The sequence below is a fragment of the Vulpes lagopus genome, chromosome 11 (assembly GCF_018345385.1).
Source record: "Vulpes lagopus strain Blue_001 chromosome 11, ASM1834538v1, whole genome shotgun sequence".
Classification (NCBI taxonomy): domain Eukaryota; kingdom Metazoa; phylum Chordata; class Mammalia; order Carnivora; family Canidae; genus Vulpes; species Vulpes lagopus.
Genome location: NC_054834.1, coordinates 66,473,884 through 66,493,395, shown reverse-complemented (window position 1 = coordinate 66,493,395; position 19,512 = coordinate 66,473,884). Strand labels below are relative to the sequence as shown.

The window sequence follows — 19,512 nt, the reverse complement described above, 5'->3', positions numbered from 1 at the left end:
TTATCCCTATAACCCCACTACCAGCAGCACAGCCAAATTTCTTGTCCTCTTCAATCCAACTTAAATCTCGGCTAATTATTGCTTACAGAAACATAACAAAATGTTCCTAACATTTTTTGTGACACTCATAGCAAACTCTTATCTATTATTTAGCATTCACTAAAAGTCACTGAGATACTACCCTAACTATAAATTCTATGCAGAATCAATCCTCTGGAGACAATGTCACTTCCTTGTCTAAATTCTTTCCTCTGTTATAAATTCTCTTCTACCATAAAAACTTTTCCAGAAAGCATACATTCTTAGTATAATTTCCCAATGTAGATTCTCCAGTCTGCTGACTCTTCATTAATCCCTTTCTGGAAGTACTGAGGTCCTGATAACTAGGAAATCACTCATGACCAAGGGCCTACATTTAAATATTTTTGACATAAAAAAAAAATTAGAGGAACAATGTTTCCAAAACTCTTGAGAATTCCAAAATTGTTTAAAAAGAACATAAGCTTATATACTTTCATCTCACAACTAGAAATTTAGTCTGTTCTCTTTTAAAACAACTGTCCCACTGATTCTACATCCTATGGAAATACTTATTCAACCCAGAATGACCTCTAGCCTGAATTTTTTTTTTTTTTCAACAAAGAAGCTACACAAATTAGGATCGTGACATTGAATCCAACGAAAATAAAATGAGTAAGAACACTTAGTCCCCAAAGTTTCCAAGTTGGGAGAGAAATGGAAAACACAATGGAGTTGCCAGAATTTTAACTTTGTATTTAAATATCTCAATATTTAAAAAATAAATAAATAAATAAATAAATATCTCAATATTTGAATGGTTCTTACACACAACCTGTTTAACTTTAATATATGCATAACTAAACCACTAATCGAATATAATAAAACAAACAAAAAAAAGAATAAAGCTGTTCCGAAGGCTACTCCTTGGGTTTCCTTTGGATTCTTCCTAGAAAGCAAACTCTCAAGACAAATATCTGATTTCAAAATCTTAACCATTTTCCGTTGGATATTAATCACTTAACACCACAGTTGTAGGGTTCCACTGAGAACAAGCTAAGGGGAAGGGGAAAAAAATAAGTATCAACCAGAAAGTAAACTGAACAGCAAACGAAATTTTCTACCAAGAAGAATTGTCATTGTTATTCTCACAAAAATGATACAGACTCTGGCAAGCAAAACCAGCATGGTCTCTTCACTTCTGAAGTAACAGTGACAGAATCTGAATTCCTAGGTAGGAGAGATGGCAAACGACAAGTCACTGTGTGCATAAAGTGACAAGTAAATAGAAAAAAAAAAAGCGAACTTATAAATGAAAAAAAAAAAAACCGACTTAAGGTGCATTTAAAGATCTGTTGGAGACATGGGGAAAAGTCAAGTACCAGAACTCAGTCTCAGTTTCCCTACCCCCAAAAAGCAAGAACATGACACTTCGCTCAGAGTAGCCAGGGGGCCATGTTCCACTTGCCTCCACCTACTCAAAGGTCCCTTCAAAAGCCAGACTCAGAGAGGGGTCTCCAGCGCAATTGAATCGTGACACCCGGAGCTTTGGGGGTGGGGAGGCGGGAGGAGAAACCGAGGGTCAAGCGCGCAAAGCTCTATCCGTTCTTGGAGAGCGACACCCCCCCCCCCCACTCTAGAGGTGTCAACACCCGCCCTAGACCCAACATCCCCTCCCTACCGAACCGCGCAGAGTAGCCCCGGCATCTCCCTCCTTCCGGCCTCTCCCTCAGTTGCCCGCCGTCTCTCCGACCGCGCCCCCGAACGCAGCCGAGTAGCTCCTCCTCCGGCCGTGTCTCCGCGGCCGACCCGCCCGCCCACCCGCCGGCGCCAAGGTCTTCTCAACCCGCCGGCGGAAGGATGCCGGGCCGGGCCTCCCAGGCTCCTCCCGGGCCTACCTGCAAGACGGGCGGGGGCTCCGTCTGCAGCGCAGCGCGAGGACTCAGCCACCGACGGGAGGAAGAGGCAGGAAGGAAGCAAGGGGTCCGCTCTACCGACCAGCGGGAGAAAGCAGCCTGAGCGCGGGGCCTCGCGAACAAGTCAGCCTTCGACCCGGCGCCGCCACCGCTCAGAAGACATCAAGCAAGAAAACGGCGCAAGAGATCACCGAATACACGAACGCCCCAGACACCATAGGAAGAGCGCCCAAGCAATCGTTCAAGGAAGTGCAATCGAGCGCCGAAAAACAGCTCAGCTCCAACCTTAGGGCCGACTCGTGTCCAAGGCATGAATAAACAAACCCAGATCGTAAGCCGTGGAGTAAAGTAGCCGGTGTTTCTGCCATTTTCTGTGTTGGTTGCCAGCTAAGTTGTTCAGAGCGCCGGAGTTTTTCGTGATTGTTGAAGATCAAGTCATGGCACAATAATAACACTTGGCAGTTCAGCGACTACCGTACGGACTCCCAACGCAATTTATGCCAACTGATCAAGTGTGACTCTTAGTTCCCTTACAGGCAATGAGGTAAATAAAAGTAAATATACATATAAATGACAGAGGCACAGAGTGACGATGAGAGGGAATCTAGACTGAAAAACAAAGTTAGTAATCGTTGTTGAAGCTCCACAGTAGCTCCTGTAAAGCATAGCAAAGAGAAGCTGGGAAAACTCGGTTTTGTAGGCAGACCTAAGGCAGGACAAAAAACAAAAAAACATGCTTTTTAATTTTATTCCAAAAGCCTGAGACCACAAGTATGCTTCTTCTTTTTTTTTTTTTTTTTTTTAGTATGCTTCTTATATACTGATCAAAATTCTCCTTGGGTTCAGAACCCGACAAAGTTGGCATTTTCATTCTTACAACAATAGCCCCTTGCTGAAGTCTCTTAGTAGACAAATTAATATGTTCAGCATAAATGTGAATTAATACATACATCCTAGGTCAATTCAACAATTCACATACATTACTCCAAATAAGGATTACCAAATGTGAGCAATAATAGCCTACCTTATTACCTCCAAAGGAGGAAAGAGAAATGGAGAGTAAAGGTGTAAAAAAGAAAGTCCTAGCCCTTAAAGAGTGTATAATCTAATCAAAGTGAAAGACGCATCCTCACATTAGCTTCATTTACAATTTATTATATATATATTTTTAAATCTCCTCCTTTGAGACATCTGGGTGGCTCAGTGGTTGAGCATCTGCCGTCCACACAGGGTGTAATCCCTGTCTAGAAATCCAGTCTTGCTGGGGCTCGCTGCGAGGAGCCTGCTTCTCCCTCAGTGTCTCTGCCTCTCTATGTCTCTCATGAATTAATAAATAAAATATTTTAAAATTTTTCATAAAAAACTAAAAATCTCCTCCTTTATGTGACAACATTTTTATAATAGAGGATAAAACCAGTGTTCATAATATGAGGACAAAACACTCGGCTTTTGTCATCTACTACTGTTTTAGGGGACTTAAAAATGAGTAAACATAGCAACATTTGCAAAAGTCTAAAGAGAAGAATTTAACAATGTTTCCAAAATACAAAGCTTTTAATTTGTTCATATTCCCATGCAGTCCTTGGAAATATCCTATGTAATGTTTTAAAGCTTAAGCAGAAAGTGTTATTGTTTTGCATTATATCATTTCCCTATTAAATCTTTAATAGTTGCTATGCTTAACAGTTGCACAATATTCCATTAAGAGGATATACTGACCTTGCTCCCCATTGTTGGATAGGTATGTTGCTTCTAAACATTTTCTGTATAATAAATATTGCTGCTTTTGGAAAGAGGCAGTTGTAACCTTTTTATTTATGATTCGGGCCTATTACACATAAAAAGAGTAAGGAAGCAAAGAAGAGATTTATTTCTCTGTCATATAAAAGAAATCCAAAGATGCACAGTGTAGGGTAAGGAGTGGCCATTTGGTGACATGCACAAGGCTTCCATTCTGTTGCTTTAACATCTTCAGTAAGTGGTTTTCATCCCAGGTCTAAGACAGCTGTTCAAGCTCTAGCCATCATGTCTACATTCCAACCAGCAGGAAGCTGAAAGGGGAAAGGCATGTCGCCTGCCATAAGGACATATCTTGAAAATAGCACAGGACATTTCCACTTATATTCCACTGACCAGAAGTTAGTCACACAGCCACACCTAACTGGAAATTAGGCTTTACCCTGGGCAGTTCTAAAAGTCAGGGGCAAAAGAATACTAAATGGCAGCTAAATAAGCAGTCTCTGCCACATTCCTGAAGCCAGATGAGGAGCAGCAAATAGACTTCCCTTTGCTGCCATCCAGGGCTGAGTTTCTATTCCCAGAATACATGTTTTAGAGAAGCTTCCTTCTTGGAAAGGCTTGTGGGACATAAGCATCTAAAGCTACAGCCCTCATTGAAACTTGACCCAAATAACAACATTATTTTGAAAGCTTGATTTTGGTGAGAAAAACTAAAGAAACTAATTTTAAGGCTACAATAAATTTTCAGTCTTTCAAAAATTAGGGACTCTTCTTTTGGGAAAAACACCTGAAGTTTATACAAATATAAATCTAAAATCATCACCTAAAAATGGAGATATTTGAGAAGCTTGAGGCTAAACTGCTCAGTGAAACCATGGAAAAGATGGCTTATTCTGGAGACAGAGATGCATCTCTACAGATAAAATTTCTCTAGAGAACCATTTCTTTTCAGGTGTGGATTTAAGCTTTACTGTGACAATAAAGTACTGCTTGTTTTTATGGGAGTCAATTTGGACAGAAGAGTAGATCACAAGAGATTAGTTTGAAATTCTCAACACACTTCAGTGTGTGAAGTTGAATCTCCACACACTGAAGGAAGACTTTAAAGAAACCAGGGGGGTAAATATCATTCTGGGGTATATCACTGATGCTTACATCTCAGTGTTATGATTCAATAATTCCTTTTTATGTTGATTACTGATTATGGTATTGGTTGAGTTATCCAGGGGGGAGCCATCTCCTTAAAGGTAGGATGATGCTTCCCCTGAAGTAGGGTGACCATCTGCCCCAGTTTGATGAGGACTAGGGGTTTCCCAGGACAAAGAACTTTTAATGCTAACACTGCAATGGCTCTGGGCAAACCAGGACAGTTGGCAAACCCTAAGAAGGGACCTAGATCACACAGAAGGAACTTGTAAAGACTAAGCCAGGAAAAGAGGATTGGGATATGTAGACATGAGGAAATTGCCTGGGATGGAGAGTGAAGAGAGAGAAAAGGAGAGAAGCGGAGAAAATCTTTCTTTACATTGGCTCTGGGCTGTAAGAAACATCTACTACATTCTGCATGGTAGAAATTGGGCTGAATGAAGGATGAAAGAACTCTGTAGCAGTACCATGTGTCATCTTATTAGGAATTCCGGGAAGAGGAATTGGGTCTTGAGCAGCCAAAATGATGAGCCAACTGTAGGTTTTGCTGTTGCAATTCTGTTATTTGGTAGCCTCGTCTCATGGCACTGTTGGTTAATGTGCTAGATGGTAAAGTAGAAGCAAGGTAATGATGTAGGAGCAGCACAGGGGAGAGATCCCAGAACACAACTTAATCATTCACAGTAGGAGGTGCTTCCTTCTTTGGAATTATTTATATAGGATATATTTTCATTGGTGCAATTTATCAATGGATTTTAATGTATGAACATCTTAAGACTCTAGAATGACAAAGAAATCAGCCTTTTCATAGAAAGCTATGTATATAAGGGTTAACATCTCAACAAAATGTTAGATCCTTAATATTTTGTTGAGCAAACATATTCCTTTCAAATGGACTTTTAAAAAAATGTACTAACTTATGATTTCAAGGTCTAATTTCCTTGCTCCTCTTAAGTATATCATGAGATCTCATGACTCCTATTTGATTATCACAAAAGTGGTTTAGAGCATAGTCATTAAAAAAAAAAAAAAAAAGCCTGTGAATTTAATGTGTTAGGGAACTGAGGTGTTCCCAGCATTCAGCTAGGACTTTCCTTCTATCCTGCATTGCCATTCTTACAACGAACGAGCTCTTACTTAATTCAGTTATCTCTTGTTCTCACCATTTCGTAAAATCTGGGCTGGATCTAGAGAGTGATATGGGTCCTGAGGACATGTGCATATACAATGACTAAGTTTTCTTGATTTCTTATTTTCTTGTCCTCCTCCTAGCTTCCCTCCATTGCCAGGGACACTGACTGCTGAGCTTGGTCCTTGAGTTGTTTTCAATTTATCATTTCAAGTCAGGATACAATCACAGTATATGTTACCTGTCTAGCTTCTATTTTACTTCTCTCCCCACCACCTTTTCTATGTCTTCACTAAGAAGACCCCATTAGTCTAGACTTAGATTAATTTGCTATATATCCTTTATAGCCCAAGGGTCAGGAAAGGAGCTTCATCTCTATTCAGTTCATTTAAACTAAGTTTGAGGTCTCTATTTTGTATAGTTTGAAATTAGTAAACCAGTGATGACCCAATATTGTGGTTTTCTCTTTATATATCCTGGGACTTTGCTGTCTTGAAACATCTAAGGGCAAATCTGGAAAACTCCTATGCTGACCAGATGGCATTATCTATGGGAAGATGAAGGTTACATAATCCTTGACTCTTTCCCAAAACTGTACCAGGAAGATACCAAAAATCCACAATAAAGACCTCAAGAGAAGACTTCGCAGGCACCTATAAAAAAGCTCCTAGGAACAAATTTTGGCAATTTGGAAGTACAGACCCTGATCCTACCCCAAGATCATTTTGGTGAAACTATAACTAAGGAATGAAAAAATCCTGGTCTGTGAAAATTCAGGGTGAAAGGAGATTAAAGACATAGATTTCAACAGTTACTCTGTGGAATTATTAGGAAATAAAATGCTCCCAGGAAAAAACACTGTCAGCCAGTATTCAGTCAGTTCAGCACTTAGAAATTATCTTTGGTGTGCAAGTAATAGACTTGAAATTGCTTTTGAAATCTCTCCAAGACTGTCCCTCCCACTCAGGCTTTATGTTACCATCTAGTGAGTTAAGTCGTGAAAAACCCCAATTTTCCTTAAATGTAGTTTTTTAAAGCTAAAATGCCAGACATTTTCAAGGCTCACACTCCACCTTGCCACTTAGGATACACGGATGGCAGTCACCCTTTCCTCATGCAATATGCACAATAGAACCAAAACCTTGTAGGGAAAATTATCCATCTCAGGAAACCTGGAAAGACCATGAGAGTTAAAATAGTGCATCATGAGGGAGACAAAGCAAGCTTGGTCACAGGTTAGATTTTACAAAGGAAAAGTATGTAACAGGGCACCTCTGTTGTACAATGAGTAGAATTAATGTTTGCAGGCACCTCTTTGTTGTCCATTCTCATCTCCGTGATATCATTGTACATATTAAGCTCAACCTCCTGCGAAATGGACCCAATCTTCATGGAGTAGAATGATGATGGGAAATAGCATTTGGAGTAGAAATAAACAACAGATAATAATCCATAATTGTTTTTAATCGTGGCGATGAGTCACCCTCAATTTATTTCCAAATTTCTTCTGTCATCAGCTGTTCATTTCTTTACTTTGAAAATCACCAGATTAACACTGCCAAAAGCAGGTAGGAAATGATCCAAGAGGACAATTCTGAGGTATCACATGGTAAGTTGATGAGAAACTGGGAACAAGACAATCCTCAAGAAAATCTCTTTTTTGTCCCAGCAAAGGCACCAAAGTGTGAACCTAATTCACACTTTCATTATTCCAATCAGGCTATTTTTATATCAGTACAATTTTAGAATAAGACTTGGTGGGAGATTATTTATTGCCTGGGAAATTCTGCCCATCACTTTGCACACAAGATATCCAACTAGGTCTAACACCAAAATTCATTTCACATCAAGAAATTTTCTTGTTACCTTTTTTTTTAACTACTTTCACAATACCTTTATTCCTTAAATCTTCCTTCTATACAAGGAATTTCAAAGCATAATAGCCAAAAAGACATTCTAAAATCATGAGCGTAAGAAATGTGATCTATTTAGATGTGAGCTATCAAAACCTGGGTAAAATCTCCTCCCTCTGTCCATCAATCTATCAGGGTCTTTAGAATTGTAAAGTATAATCTTGCTATTTTATCTGTATTTGACTTGTCTTCTTTAAGCTGATTGGGTTCTTAGCCTCTAACTTCTATTCTGGGTTGTAAAGAGGAGATTGTGGAGTCCAGATGTTCTCCTTAGAAACCAGGTCCAAAAAAAAAAAAAAAGAAACCAGGTCCAAGTCACAGTCCAACTACTGCAGAAAGACTAAAGATAGAAGCTTCAGGCCATCCCGAACATCTTAAAAACACAAAGCTGCAAACTCAGATTAGTAGCCACTTAACTTATGTCAGACCATTCCTTACCTTAAATGTGTTCTTTACACTTGCCTCAGATTATGCCTATATAGGCAGCAAAGTAGAAAAGCTAAAATCCCACCGAATAATTCAGGACAAACAAATGCTTTTTTCATTTGAAAACTCTAGAAAATTAAACAAGCAAAAAACATTCTGGCTGAATGTCATTTTCCCCTTTGTTCTGATTTTGTAGGCACAATCATACATGTCTGCTACTAGGGAGTTTTCAAGTCAGTGGTGCTCAACCTGGAGTTCTGTGGAACTTTTGCAGGGAACTATTGTTTTGGTTTGGGTTTAGCTAATGTATTTGAAAATGAATCAAGATATTCTAGCATAGCCACAACCCTTCTAAAACACACATATTAAATGTCAATTTGTGACAAGTGTCCACATAGTCATGCTGGATGATGGAACTCTCTAGAGGATGGTCAGGGAGAAGGTATGTCACAACTCCTTCTGGAAATTTCCTCCCCCACACCTTTCACATTAGCTAAAATGAGTGAGCATCAGCTCCTGACGGATTCGGTCAGCCTCTAGGTCCAAAGACTCCATGTGCTCATACTCTTCTTCAGGGGGCTGTTCCATGGGTCCTGTCATTGGAGAGGACCAAACATCCATCCCATGTTCCAGGGAGATGTTGTGGAGGACACAACAAGCCAAGATAATGTGGCTAGACTTCTCTGGTGAGTATTGCAGTGCTCCCTTGGATCCATCCAGGCAGCGGAATCGGGAGCAGAGAGTTCGGAAAGTCTTCTCAATCACACTGTGAGTTGCAGAATGGGCCATATTATAACGATATTCGGCTGGAGTTTCAGGAATGTGAAGGGGGGTCATGAGCCAAGTACGCAGAAAGAAGGAACTGTCACCTGTGGGGAAGGTCCAAAGAAATCATAAATTATTCTAATTGGAATAAAAACAGAAAGAAAAGTCCAGGAACACATAGAGAATGGATAAGAAAATGCAACAGACTCTGGAGCCACTGTGCCCCAGAAAAACCAAAAGGGAAATGTTGTGGTAAAAAGAAGGCATGCCAGGATCATAAGCAGGAAGAGATGGGTCTTGGCTAGAAATATCCTTGTTAAAACCAACAGAGAAAAAGGGTGATAGCTTATAAAAAATAAAAAAAGAAGGAGGCAAAAGCATAAGACTCTTAACTATAAAGAACAATCTGAAGGTTGCTGAAAGGGAGGTGGGCGAAGGAGGAGCTAAATGGGTGACGGGGATTAAGGAGGGCACTTGTGATGAGCACTGGGTGTTGTATGTAAGCAATGAATCACTAAATTCTGTTCCTGAAACCAATATTACCCTATATGTTAACTCACTAGAATTTAAATAAGAACTTTGAAATAAAAAATGAGTAGGCATAATCATGATAACTTGTGAAATAATTCAGATTCTCAATATATAGGCAAATTTTAAAAAATGTGCATATACATTTTTGAACATTTTCCAATTAAAAACAAAGAAAGAAAAAACATCCAAGTCTGAAAAAACTGTGGGAAGGAGATAAAGGCACTAAAGGAAATAAAATTTCTAGATTTTCCAAACTCAGAGATATTGTTCTTTAATGAAAGGTTAGTAAAAAACTATCATACAGCAAGCCAATCTTCAAACTCTCCAAAGAGAAAAAGTGCAAGAGAGAAAAAAGATAATTCCGCCAGGAGAGCTCAAAACATTTGGGAGGAAAATTTCTAACTTTACCATTAAAGTGTCAGGTCTGAAAACACTACCTAGGGATTTCAGAGTATTTCAGGGACAACAATCATTCATTCTCCCAGTGCTAAGAACAAAGTCCCAGCGCCTGTGGTGGAGATCAGAACTCGGGTGTTCCTAGATAATACATTCACTGGAACCTGCCTTTGTAACATAGGAACTAGTAGAATTTCACATTAACAAGAATATAAATATGACACAAATAGTAATAGTGATAAGGAAACCAAAATTAAAATAATATACATGAGGCATTTTCCTAAGGTGACTTCCTTATCAAATGATTTCAGGCAGTTCTCAGAACAAAATAAAATACAAGGCTGGATGCAATGTCCTGTTACAACAGTACAATGTTTCTATAAAGCTTAATTGTCCTGACTCACTACAGCTGGCAGATGAAATGTCTCATGCAGAGGCACAATCCCCTAGAAATCTGAAACAAATAGGCTCTAGGAGTACCAACTTGCACAATAGGGTGTTTCTGATCCACTATCAGTTTTGGTAAATAATTATGGACTGTTCAGAGAGTCTAGGCACTGTTCCAAAAACATACAGGACTCCTCTCTTTCAGGAGCTTACATTTTTAAGAACTGGATTAAATTTTTAAGTTTTTTTTAAATGCTTTTACTTATACATAATACATAACACATAACATTGTATTAATTGTAGGGGCTGGATTAGCTTTAATTATCTAAGAACTGTCATAATGGGGGGACGCCTGGGTGGTTCTGCGGTTTAGCGCCTGCCTTCCGCCCAGGGTGTGATACTGGAGTCCTGGGATCCAGTCCCATATCAGGCTCCCTGCATGGAGCCTGCTTGTCTCTCTGCTTGTATCTCTGCCCCCCTCTCTCTCTGTGTCTCTCATGAATAAATAAAATCTTAAATAATAATAATAATAATAATAATAAGGTCTTAAAAAAAAAAAAAGAAATGTCATAATGGGGCACCTGGCTGGCTCAGTGGTTGAGCGTCTGCCTTCAGCTCAGTTTGTGATCCCAGGGTCCTGGGATCAGATGCTGCATCAGGGTCCCCGCAGGGAGCCAGCTTCTCCCTCTGCCTATGTCTCTGCTTCTCTCTGTGTCTCTTATGAATAAATAAAATCTTTAAAAGAGTGTCATAATATTTTCAAATTTTACATTTACTTGACTTTTCCCTCCCAAAGTACAAAGTATTTTATTTTAGTTGAACTCACATCTACTAAATACTGAACTTAAGAAACTGATCCTTTAAATAATAATGAAAATACTATCAGTGACTTATTGAACACCAACTATGTAGCAGGCACTGTGCTAGGCACTTTAAAAATATTATCTCTTATTATCCAATCCCAGCTCTGCCCGGTAAGATATTATTAAACTGATTTTATGAATGAGAAGATCAAAATATCCGTCAGCGATCCTGTGATATGCCAGGCAAAGGAAGAGGGAGCTAGTCACAAAATGCTAACGTCAGACTCAGTCATGAAAACAATGGGATAATGCCAGAGAATAAGATAAACATTTATGATGAATGCCAAAGCACAGAGATACTAAATGGTATTTGTTCAACATTTCTCTAAGAAACAGTGTGAGCCTTCCTTAAATGGGGAGACATAAAGGATAAGCTAGTTAATGCAGACCTTTTATAAAATGCCCCATGGTCATTAACTGGTTATAATCCAAGCACCACTGGAAAACAGACACTCAGGAGGGGATTAGGATCAGAATTGCTAACCAGATTACAATTGCTTACATGATCAGTCAGCCACAAGACATTCTGGCAGATCTTACCCAAAGCTGCTTAACCAGACTAGGCCAGGAGCTGAGGAAATAAGAACTCAGGCGGAATCCTTTGTAGGACCAGGTACATTTAGAGAAGAGGAATAAGGTAATGCAATTCTGAAGGGACAGATAAGAACGAGGATATGAAGGGGCGACATTCATGGTAAAAATATACTACAAAACCACAGATGTTCCCATTTACCCCTCTTTTGATGGAAACACTATTCTAAATTTTTTGTTTGTCATTTCTCTGCATTTGTTTATATTGTATCTAAGCAATATAATGTTGTTCTTGATTTTAAATTTTACATTAATCATACTAAAAACAAAACAATAGGGCAGCCCGGGTGGCTCAGCGGTTTAGTACCACCTTTAGCCCAGGGCATGATCCTGGAGATCCAGGATCGAGTCCCACTTCGGGCTCCCTGCATGGAGCCTGCTTCTCCCTCTGCCTGTGTCTCTGCCTCTCTGCCTCTCTGTGTTTGTCTCTCATGAATAAATAAATAAAATAATAAAAAATAAAAATAAAATAAATTTTAAAAAATAAAAATAAAATAAAATTTAAAAAATAAAGTATTTTTTAAATTAAAAAAAATAAAAACAAAACAACAAAAACAAAGAGGAATCACAGTCCATTCTACATTTGGCAAATTTAGAACTATTCCACAAATCTGATGCTGTTAAGATATGATCAGCCATCTCATCTTTTTAACATCTTGTCATCCTCATAATCCTGCCATCTTTCCCCATTATCCAACACATTTTTTAGATACCAGTGTCTTCCAAAGTTATCTATTTGTACAAATCATTTGAGCACCTGCTAAAAATGGATATCCATTCTTTCCTTGATGATTCTATTCCCATAGTTTGAAGTGGGGCCCAGTGATGTATATTTTTAATAAATTCCCCAGATGACTCTCTCGATCTGGAAAATTTGTGAAACACTATACTAGTTCAGAGGTCTTCAAACTATTTTTTCTGTTAGAGCTCATGGAGGTTTTGCAAGGGTATGTGCTAGAGAACTGCTAGTAGTACTAAAGGAATCAATTTCCACATGGGTATATTTTTCCCATCCCTAGTACCTAGTATGTAGCCTGGTACCAAAAGTGGCTTTAATAAACATTTGTTAAGGTGTTACCACATCCATCTCTCCCAATTTCAACTCTTTCTGAATAGAGGAGAATCAGAAAAGTACATAAAAATTTGTCAGAGTTGGGGCGCCTGGCTGGCTCACTCAGTAGGGCATGTGACTCTTAATATCAGGGTCTTAAATTCAAGCCCCACATTGAGTGTAGAGCCTACATTAAAAATAAAAAGAATTGTCAGTGTTTTTCCTTATTTTTTTTTAAGATTTTATTTATTTATTATTTATTTATTTATTTATTTATTTATTTATTTATTTATGACAGAGAAAGAGAGGCAGAGACACAGGCAGAGGGAGAAGCAGGCTCCATGCAGGGAGCCCGAAGTGGGACTCGATCCTGGGTCTCCAGGATCACGCCCTGGACTGAAGGTGGCGCTAAACCGCTGAGCTACCCGGGCTGCCCAAGTTTTCTCTTATTTCCAACTACATCCTGTCAATACCATAAAACAATAAAGTCACGTTTCCAACTGAATCTGGGGTCCCAAGGTGTGAGGAAAAGAGAAAAAAAGTAATTCCTACATGACCCTGAAATTCTTAATGAAGGGACTATTTGCCAAATAGAGTTAATTCCTCATGTGACCTAGTTTTAAAAGTTAACCACAAGTGGCTTAGATATTGTATCTTAATTTACTCCTTCATAGAAATGTTAATATTAAAAAAAAGTTAATATTAGTATTAAACTCCTCAATAGTTTTTATAGCAATTAAGTGAGATAATCCAATGCAAAGTGCTTACAACATTGCCTGACAAGTTCTAAGCACTCACCATGTTTTAGCTGGCTTTACAATTAGGTACCAAAGTGATTTCATAAGAAATGAGCTTGGGGGTGCCTGGGTAGCTCAGTCAGTTAAGCATCTTACTCTCAGTTTTGGCTCCAGTCACAATCTCTGGGTCCTGAGATCCAGCCCCACTATAGGGCTCCACACTCAGCACAAGGTCTGCTGGAGATTCTCTCCCTCTCTCTCCTCCTGTGCCCGTCCCCCTACTTGCGGGCGCGCGCGCACACACACACACTCTCTCTCTCTCTAAATAAATAAATACTTTTAAAAAATGAACTTGGAACCCAAGTACTCTCACAGCTGCAGAAGTAGCTACATGAGACACTTACAAAACAGACTTTCCTTCGTTTCGTGGTATAACTTGTTTGAAAATGAAATTTGAGGGGCACCTCAGTAGCTCAGCTAAGTGTCTGCCTTCAGCTCAGGTCATGATCCTGGGGCCCCGGAATCAAGCCCTGCTTATTAGCAGGGAGTCTGCTTCTCCCTTTTTTCTGACCCTCTCCCTGCTCATGCTATCTCTCTCAAATAAATACATAAAACCTTTTTAAAAAAATGAAATTTGAAAGTTCAAAACAAGCACAAGGTAGGATTTTTTTTTTTAAGATCCTGGGATCATGACCCGAGCTGAAGATAGACCCTAACTGCTTGAGCCACCAGGCACCCCGGCACAAGGTAGGATTAAGGAAAAAGTCTAGTAGGATAAAGAGAAAGGGAGCACACTGAAGACAGAATGCAGAAGCAACAACTCAAGTAAATCACTGAGTTCCAATACATTACACGGAGTAAGTATCCTGGCAGCTCTAAACCAGTATGACAGCAGTCTCTTCCCACTTGGAACAGGGGAGAAATAAAGAATATTAAAGAAAAATAATTTCTTTTTTTTTTTAATGATTTTATTTATTTATTTATTAGAGACAGAGAGAGAGACAGGCAGAGGGAGAAGCAGGCTCCATGCAGGGAGCAAGACATGGGACTCGATCCTGGGTCTCCAGGATCATGCCCCGGGCTGAAGGCGGCACTAAACCGCTAAGCCACTGGGGCTGCCCAGAAAAATAATTTCTGAGCATCTACTGCATGTTAAACACTGTTACGAATACATGCAGTGCAGAGATATGATCAGTGGTTTTGTTTTTGTTTTTACAGATTTTATTTACTTATTCATGAGAGACACAGAGAGAGAGAGAGAGAGGCAGAGACATTGGCAGAGAGAGAAGCAGACTCCACGCAGGGGAGCCTGAAGTGGTTCGGGACTCCAGAACCATGCCCTGGGCCGAAGGCAGACGCTAAACTGCTGAGCCATCGAGGGATCCCCACGATCAGTGTTTTTTTTTTTTTTTTTAAGGTTTTATTTATTTTTGAGAGACACAGAGAGAGAGGGAGGGGGCGGAGGGAGAGAGGGGGAGAGAGGGAGAGAGAGGGAGAGAGGGAGAGGGAGAAGCAGGCTCCCTGCAGGGAGCCCGAGGTGGGACTCTATCCCGAGTCTCCAGGATCACGCCCCGGGCTGAAGGCGGCGCTAAACCGCTGAGCCAACCGGGCTACCCATGATTAGTGGTTTTAAAAAAGAGGTCTTCCAATCATTTTCATCTCACATAATATGTCCTCGTGTATTTGTCCTGTTGCTTATATAAGAGTAGTGCTTTAACACAAACAAATAAACAGAAATAAGCTGCCAAGCTCAAGGGTATTATCACTGTTACCCAACTATTCTTCCCAGCTCTGCAGTAACCTCAGTTTGCACTGCTCATTTTCTTTTCTTTTTTTTTTTTTTTTTATTCATGATAGTCACAGAGAGAGAGAGAGAGAGAGGCAGAGACACAGGCAGAGGAAGAAGCAGGCTCCATGCACCGGGAGCCCGACGTGGGATTCGATCCTGGGTCTCCAGGATCGCACCCTGGGCCAAAGGCAGGCGCCAAACCGCTGCGCCACCCAGGGATCCCTGCACTGCTCATTTTCAAATGGGTTCTTGTCCTACTTGAATCACTAAGTCAGGCTTCCCAATGGCACTTGCGGAGCGGGGCACAGAGAGAGGGAAAAGCAGACTTCCCATGGAGCGCAGAGTCCCTCGCAAGGCTCCATACCAGGATCCCGGAATCATGACCTTAGCCCTAGGCAACCTTAACTGACTAGGCCATGCAGGCACCCGTATCATTTTCATATAGATATCACAGTGACAATAACCAAGAACAAAAATCTGTACAACACTTTATAGTGAACTCTCATATATACTACCTAATCCTAACAATAGGTATTACTACTATTGGCATTATTTTTTTAAACATTATATACATGATAAAAAAAAATTAAGGCTCACTTGTATGGATGTATTATATTTAACCATATCCATACAGATTAAGAATTTCAGGGATCCCTGGGTGGCGCAGCGGTTTGGCGCCTGCCTTTGGCCCAGGGCGCGATCCTGGAGACCCGGGATCGAATCCCACATCGGGCTCCCGGTGCATGGAGCCTGCTTCTCCCTCTGCCTGTGTCTCTGCCTCTCTCTCTCTCTCTCTCTCTCTCTGTATGACTATCATAAATAAATAAAAATTAAAAAAAAAAAAAAAAAAGAATTTCAGCTGTAGGGGGATCCCTGGGTGGCTCAGCGGTTTAGCACCTGCCTTTGGCCCAGGGTGCGATCCTGGAGTCCCGGGATCGAATCCCGTGTCGGGCTCCTGGCATGGAGCCTGCTTCTCCCTCCTCCTGTGTCTCTGCCTCTCTCTCTTTCTTTCTCTCTCATAAATAAATAAATCTTAAAAAAAAAAAAAGAATTTCAGCTGTATTCAAGGGGAACATTTTTGTAGGACTGTTGTTGCTTTTGTTTCCAACTACAAAACACTGCTGGCAGTGTAATTTTATTTCACACCACCAATGTTCATATTTATGAACATATGCCTCAAGATAAATTCTTAGAAGTGAGACTCTGGGTTAAGTACTATGTTTTTAAGCTTAAATAAATGTCTTTTAAGTGTCCATTTTTTTTTAAAGGATGGCTTAGAGTTCTTACCTGATGTCTCATTAAAAAAGATAACAGGACTGAGACTCAGGTCTATAGATTCTCAAATTTCATTCTGCTCTGCTACATCATTTTTCTATGGCTACAAAATGAAGCATGTGCACCTGCAAACTTACCGAGCAGCCAGCTATCTTTGTGCATTCCAGCTTCAAAATGACTATTGAGGGAAGACTGCTGTAGCACAGCATAGTCCTGTAGGCTGCCTGGCCAGTTGGTCTCCACAGTCATTAGTGCCCCTCTGATGTCACACACCATCAGGCAGTTCAAAGAATGCAGACCTTTGCGGTTCACATAGGAGAGGTCTTCAGCATTTGGTGCCTTGATTGCCACATGGATACAGTCAACCACCCCTATTACCCCTGGCATCCCTGCCAAGCCATAGAATTCATCCTTTAGAGCCTGCATGGAGGCTTCATCAGCTGGAAAGCGAATGAACTGTGTGGCTCTTTCCACAAGTGCTTCAGTGACATTGGCAACACATCGACTCATAGATGCCTGACTGATTCCAATAGCATCTCCCATCCGAGTCTGGAAGGAACCTGAAGTATAGAAGCCCAGTGCTGCAAGGATCTGTGTCTCTGGGCTAATAGCTCTGGATCTCTGAGTAGGTCTAGAAAGACTTGCCCCCAAGAGCTCCACCAAGTAATAAATGAACTGTCGAGGAAACCCATACATGGACATCAAGTATTCATCAGTCACGTCATCCAGCTTAAAGCGGTCCAGTGTGCGGTGACCTCGGCCATAGAGCAAGAGATCACAGTCAAGCACTGTTATTGGTATAGCCATGGTACACAGAAATGTGATCTCTCCTTCCCTCTGCTACTTTTCCTGAATTCCTCCCAGTGAAGATGTTGGTTCAAGAAGGTATTTAAGGAAGTGTCAGAATTCAGCAGCTACCCATCAGTTAAATGGCTCTGGCATTTATACTCTTCTCTCTGTAAAGGTTAAAAAAAAAAAAAAAAAAAGGCATTAGAAACCGACCAAAGACTTTAAAGTGATTCAAAGGCTACAACAGCTCCTTTTCTCGAACTTTCATTCTGTCCAAGCAAAAGGTGCTATACCTGTAACTTTGGGTTTTTCTCCACTAACTCATAGCTGTACAATAGGCTTGCTTTGGTTTGAAAGATAATGGGAGTTGTTTTGTATTGTAGCAGAGCAGCTCCCTGGACACAAGAGTTAGGAAGGAAGGAAGGAAGGAAGGAAGGAAGGAAGGAAGGAAGGAAGGAAGGAAGGAAGGAAGGAAAGGAGGGAGGGAGGATGGGAGATGATTTTGGTGGCTCACTTAATCCTTGGGATTTGAACTGGAAAGAGAAAAGGATTAATGGAGGAGGGGCACCTGGCTGGCTCAGTCCTTAGAGGGAGGGTCTCTTGATCTCTGGGTTTTAAGTTCCAGCCTTAGGCTGGATGTAGAGATTACTTAAAAATAAAATCCTTGGGGCAGCCTGGGTGGCTCAGCGGTTTAGCGCCCGCCTTCCGCCCAGGGCGTGATCCTGGAGACCCAGAATCGAGTCCCACGTCGTGCTCCCTGCATGGAGCCTGCTTCTCCTTCTGCCTGTGTCTGTCTCTGCCTCTCTCTCTCTCTCATGAATAAATAAAATCTTAAAAAAAAATAAAATCCTTTACAAAAAAGATTAATGGAGGCGATAACATAATTACCCAAAAGGAAAAAGAGGTCTGCTCCTAACTACACAGGCCACGAACTGGCTGACTTAAGTCTTAACTACTCCGGGCAGGGATTAGTCACGGCGCATTACTCAAGCCCTCTGGCTCCACCTGGTAAGTACGAGAGGAACGTGAGGGGCGCTCAAACCAGTCTAGCAAGAGAGGTGGAGGCAAAAAACTGCCCACGGTCCAGCCCGGCGGACTCAGATCGTGTGCTCTAAAGACAGGCTGTTAAAAAGTGCCTTAGAAATGGTACTTATGCGCCGGCCACTCAAAGTCAGCCAAGGCCCGTCACCCACCTCTCCGCAGCTGCCGGGTTACCAGCAGCACTCCCCACCCACCCAGCGGGTCCGGCCCTCCAGTGGAACCCGCCGCCGCGCACTAGCCGCCACGGGGCTCACCATAGGTACCGCCCCCTTGCGTCAGCATCCTCCCCACGCCGCGTCCTCACTGCCGCTGCCGCGGCGACGTGCGGTTCGGCGGCGCACATTCCACACTCGGCCCAAACGTTCTCACTCTTTCAAAGAACCTCCGTCTTTGCGACTTTATTTCCTCCTGAGACACTTGGAAAAATTGGTGAGAAAGATTTACATGGAAAGGAAATCAACTTTTATGGGAATAAAGAGGAAAGAGTTGAAACAGGGCGTCCACGCTGTAGCGAAAGTGCGGATGAGGTTTGGCAGCTGTATTTCCTCCTAGCCCTCCCCCCCCCCCCCCCCCCGCCTTCATCCGAGCGGATGAAAACAAACACGATGGCGGTGCCGGGAGGCCACCGGCTGTTGGGCTTAAGGCAGGAGTGATCGCTTGAGCTGTGAGGGCACTCTTGAAGAGCGCCGGTCAATGTGAGTGCGACAACTCGCGCAGTCCTAGGAGTGAAACACCCGGGCCCACGAGCCACGAGCCTCCTGAAGCGTGAGGTATCTATCTGCGACCCCTGCTGTCACTGCAGCTCCGGAGCGCAGAGCCCTCAGCCAGGAGGCGCAGCTGGCCGGCCCCAGGCCTCGGCCTCCGTAATGAGAGCCCCGAGCCACACTCTATGTCGCAGCTTCGCAGGTACTAACTTTAGTGGGGATACCCCCAGGTCGCTCAGCGCCCCCGGGTGGGAGGCTATGGATCTGCGGCCTATCGGGTACCTCCTTGTGAGAACGAAGCTGAA

General features: G+C 41.6%; 3 protein-coding genes across 23 annotated transcripts in view; 1 reads left to right on the top strand and 2 right to left on the bottom strand.

The window, feature by feature from the left end:
• Nucleotides 1-3,702, bottom strand: part of AMBRA1 (autophagy and beclin 1 regulator 1) — a 172,924-nt gene extending 169,222 nt beyond the window's left edge. For 3 of the 9 annotated variants that reach the window (XM_041773936.1, XM_041773939.1, XM_041773938.1), the window contains exon 1: nt 1,917-3,681. The gene's annotated coding sequence lies outside the window, so the exon portion shown is untranslated. Of the gene's footprint in view, nt 1-1,699; nt 1,896-1,916 lie in introns of those variants that run through there. The other 6 variants (XM_041773943.1, XM_041773944.1, XR_005990657.1 and 3 more) reach the window with 5 other exon arrangements.
• A 3,703-nt stretch (nt 3,703-7,405) lies between these two features.
• Nucleotides 7,406-18,802, bottom strand: HARBI1 (harbinger transposase derived 1). 4 transcript variants are annotated; one of them, XM_041773947.1, is made up of 3 exons: nt 18,758-18,802; nt 16,811-17,629; nt 7,406-9,157 (listed from the first exon to the last, which is right to left on the bottom strand). In XM_041773947.1, exons 2-3 carry the CDS (start codon nt 17,478-17,480, stop codon nt 8,778-8,780), a joined length of 1,050 nt encoding a protein of 349 aa, XP_041629881.1. In that variant the 5' UTR covers nt 17,481-17,629; nt 18,758-18,802; the 3' UTR covers nt 7,406-8,777. The 4 variants fall into 4 exon arrangements, with proteins under 4 accessions (XP_041629881.1, XP_041629880.1, XP_041629882.1 ...); XM_041773946.1 differs by having other exon boundaries at nt 18,656-18,769; XM_041773948.1 differs by lacking the exon at nt 18,758-18,802 and adding an exon at nt 18,698-18,726.
• A 282-nt stretch (nt 18,803-19,084) lies between these two features.
• The window catches only part of ATG13 (autophagy related 13), a 52,563-nt gene continuing 52,135 nt past the window's right edge, over nt 19,085-19,512 (top strand). For all 10 annotated transcript variants that reach the window (XM_041773890.1, XM_041773898.1, XM_041773897.1 and 7 more), the window contains exon 1: nt 19,085-19,409. The gene's annotated coding sequence lies outside the window, so the exon portion shown is untranslated. The remainder of the gene's footprint in view (nt 19,410-19,512) is intronic.

Bases quoted from the DNA above. Each gene is read 5' to 3' on its own strand.
- HARBI1 (XM_041773947.1), bottom strand. From the start codon at position 17,480: ATGGCTATACCAATAACAGTGCTTGACTGTGATCTCTTGCTCTATGGC. The intron at 9,158-16,810 runs GTAAGTTTGCAG...CCTTCCCCACAG, and splicing joins CAAAGATAGCTGGCTGCTCG to GTGACAGTTCCTTCTTTCTG.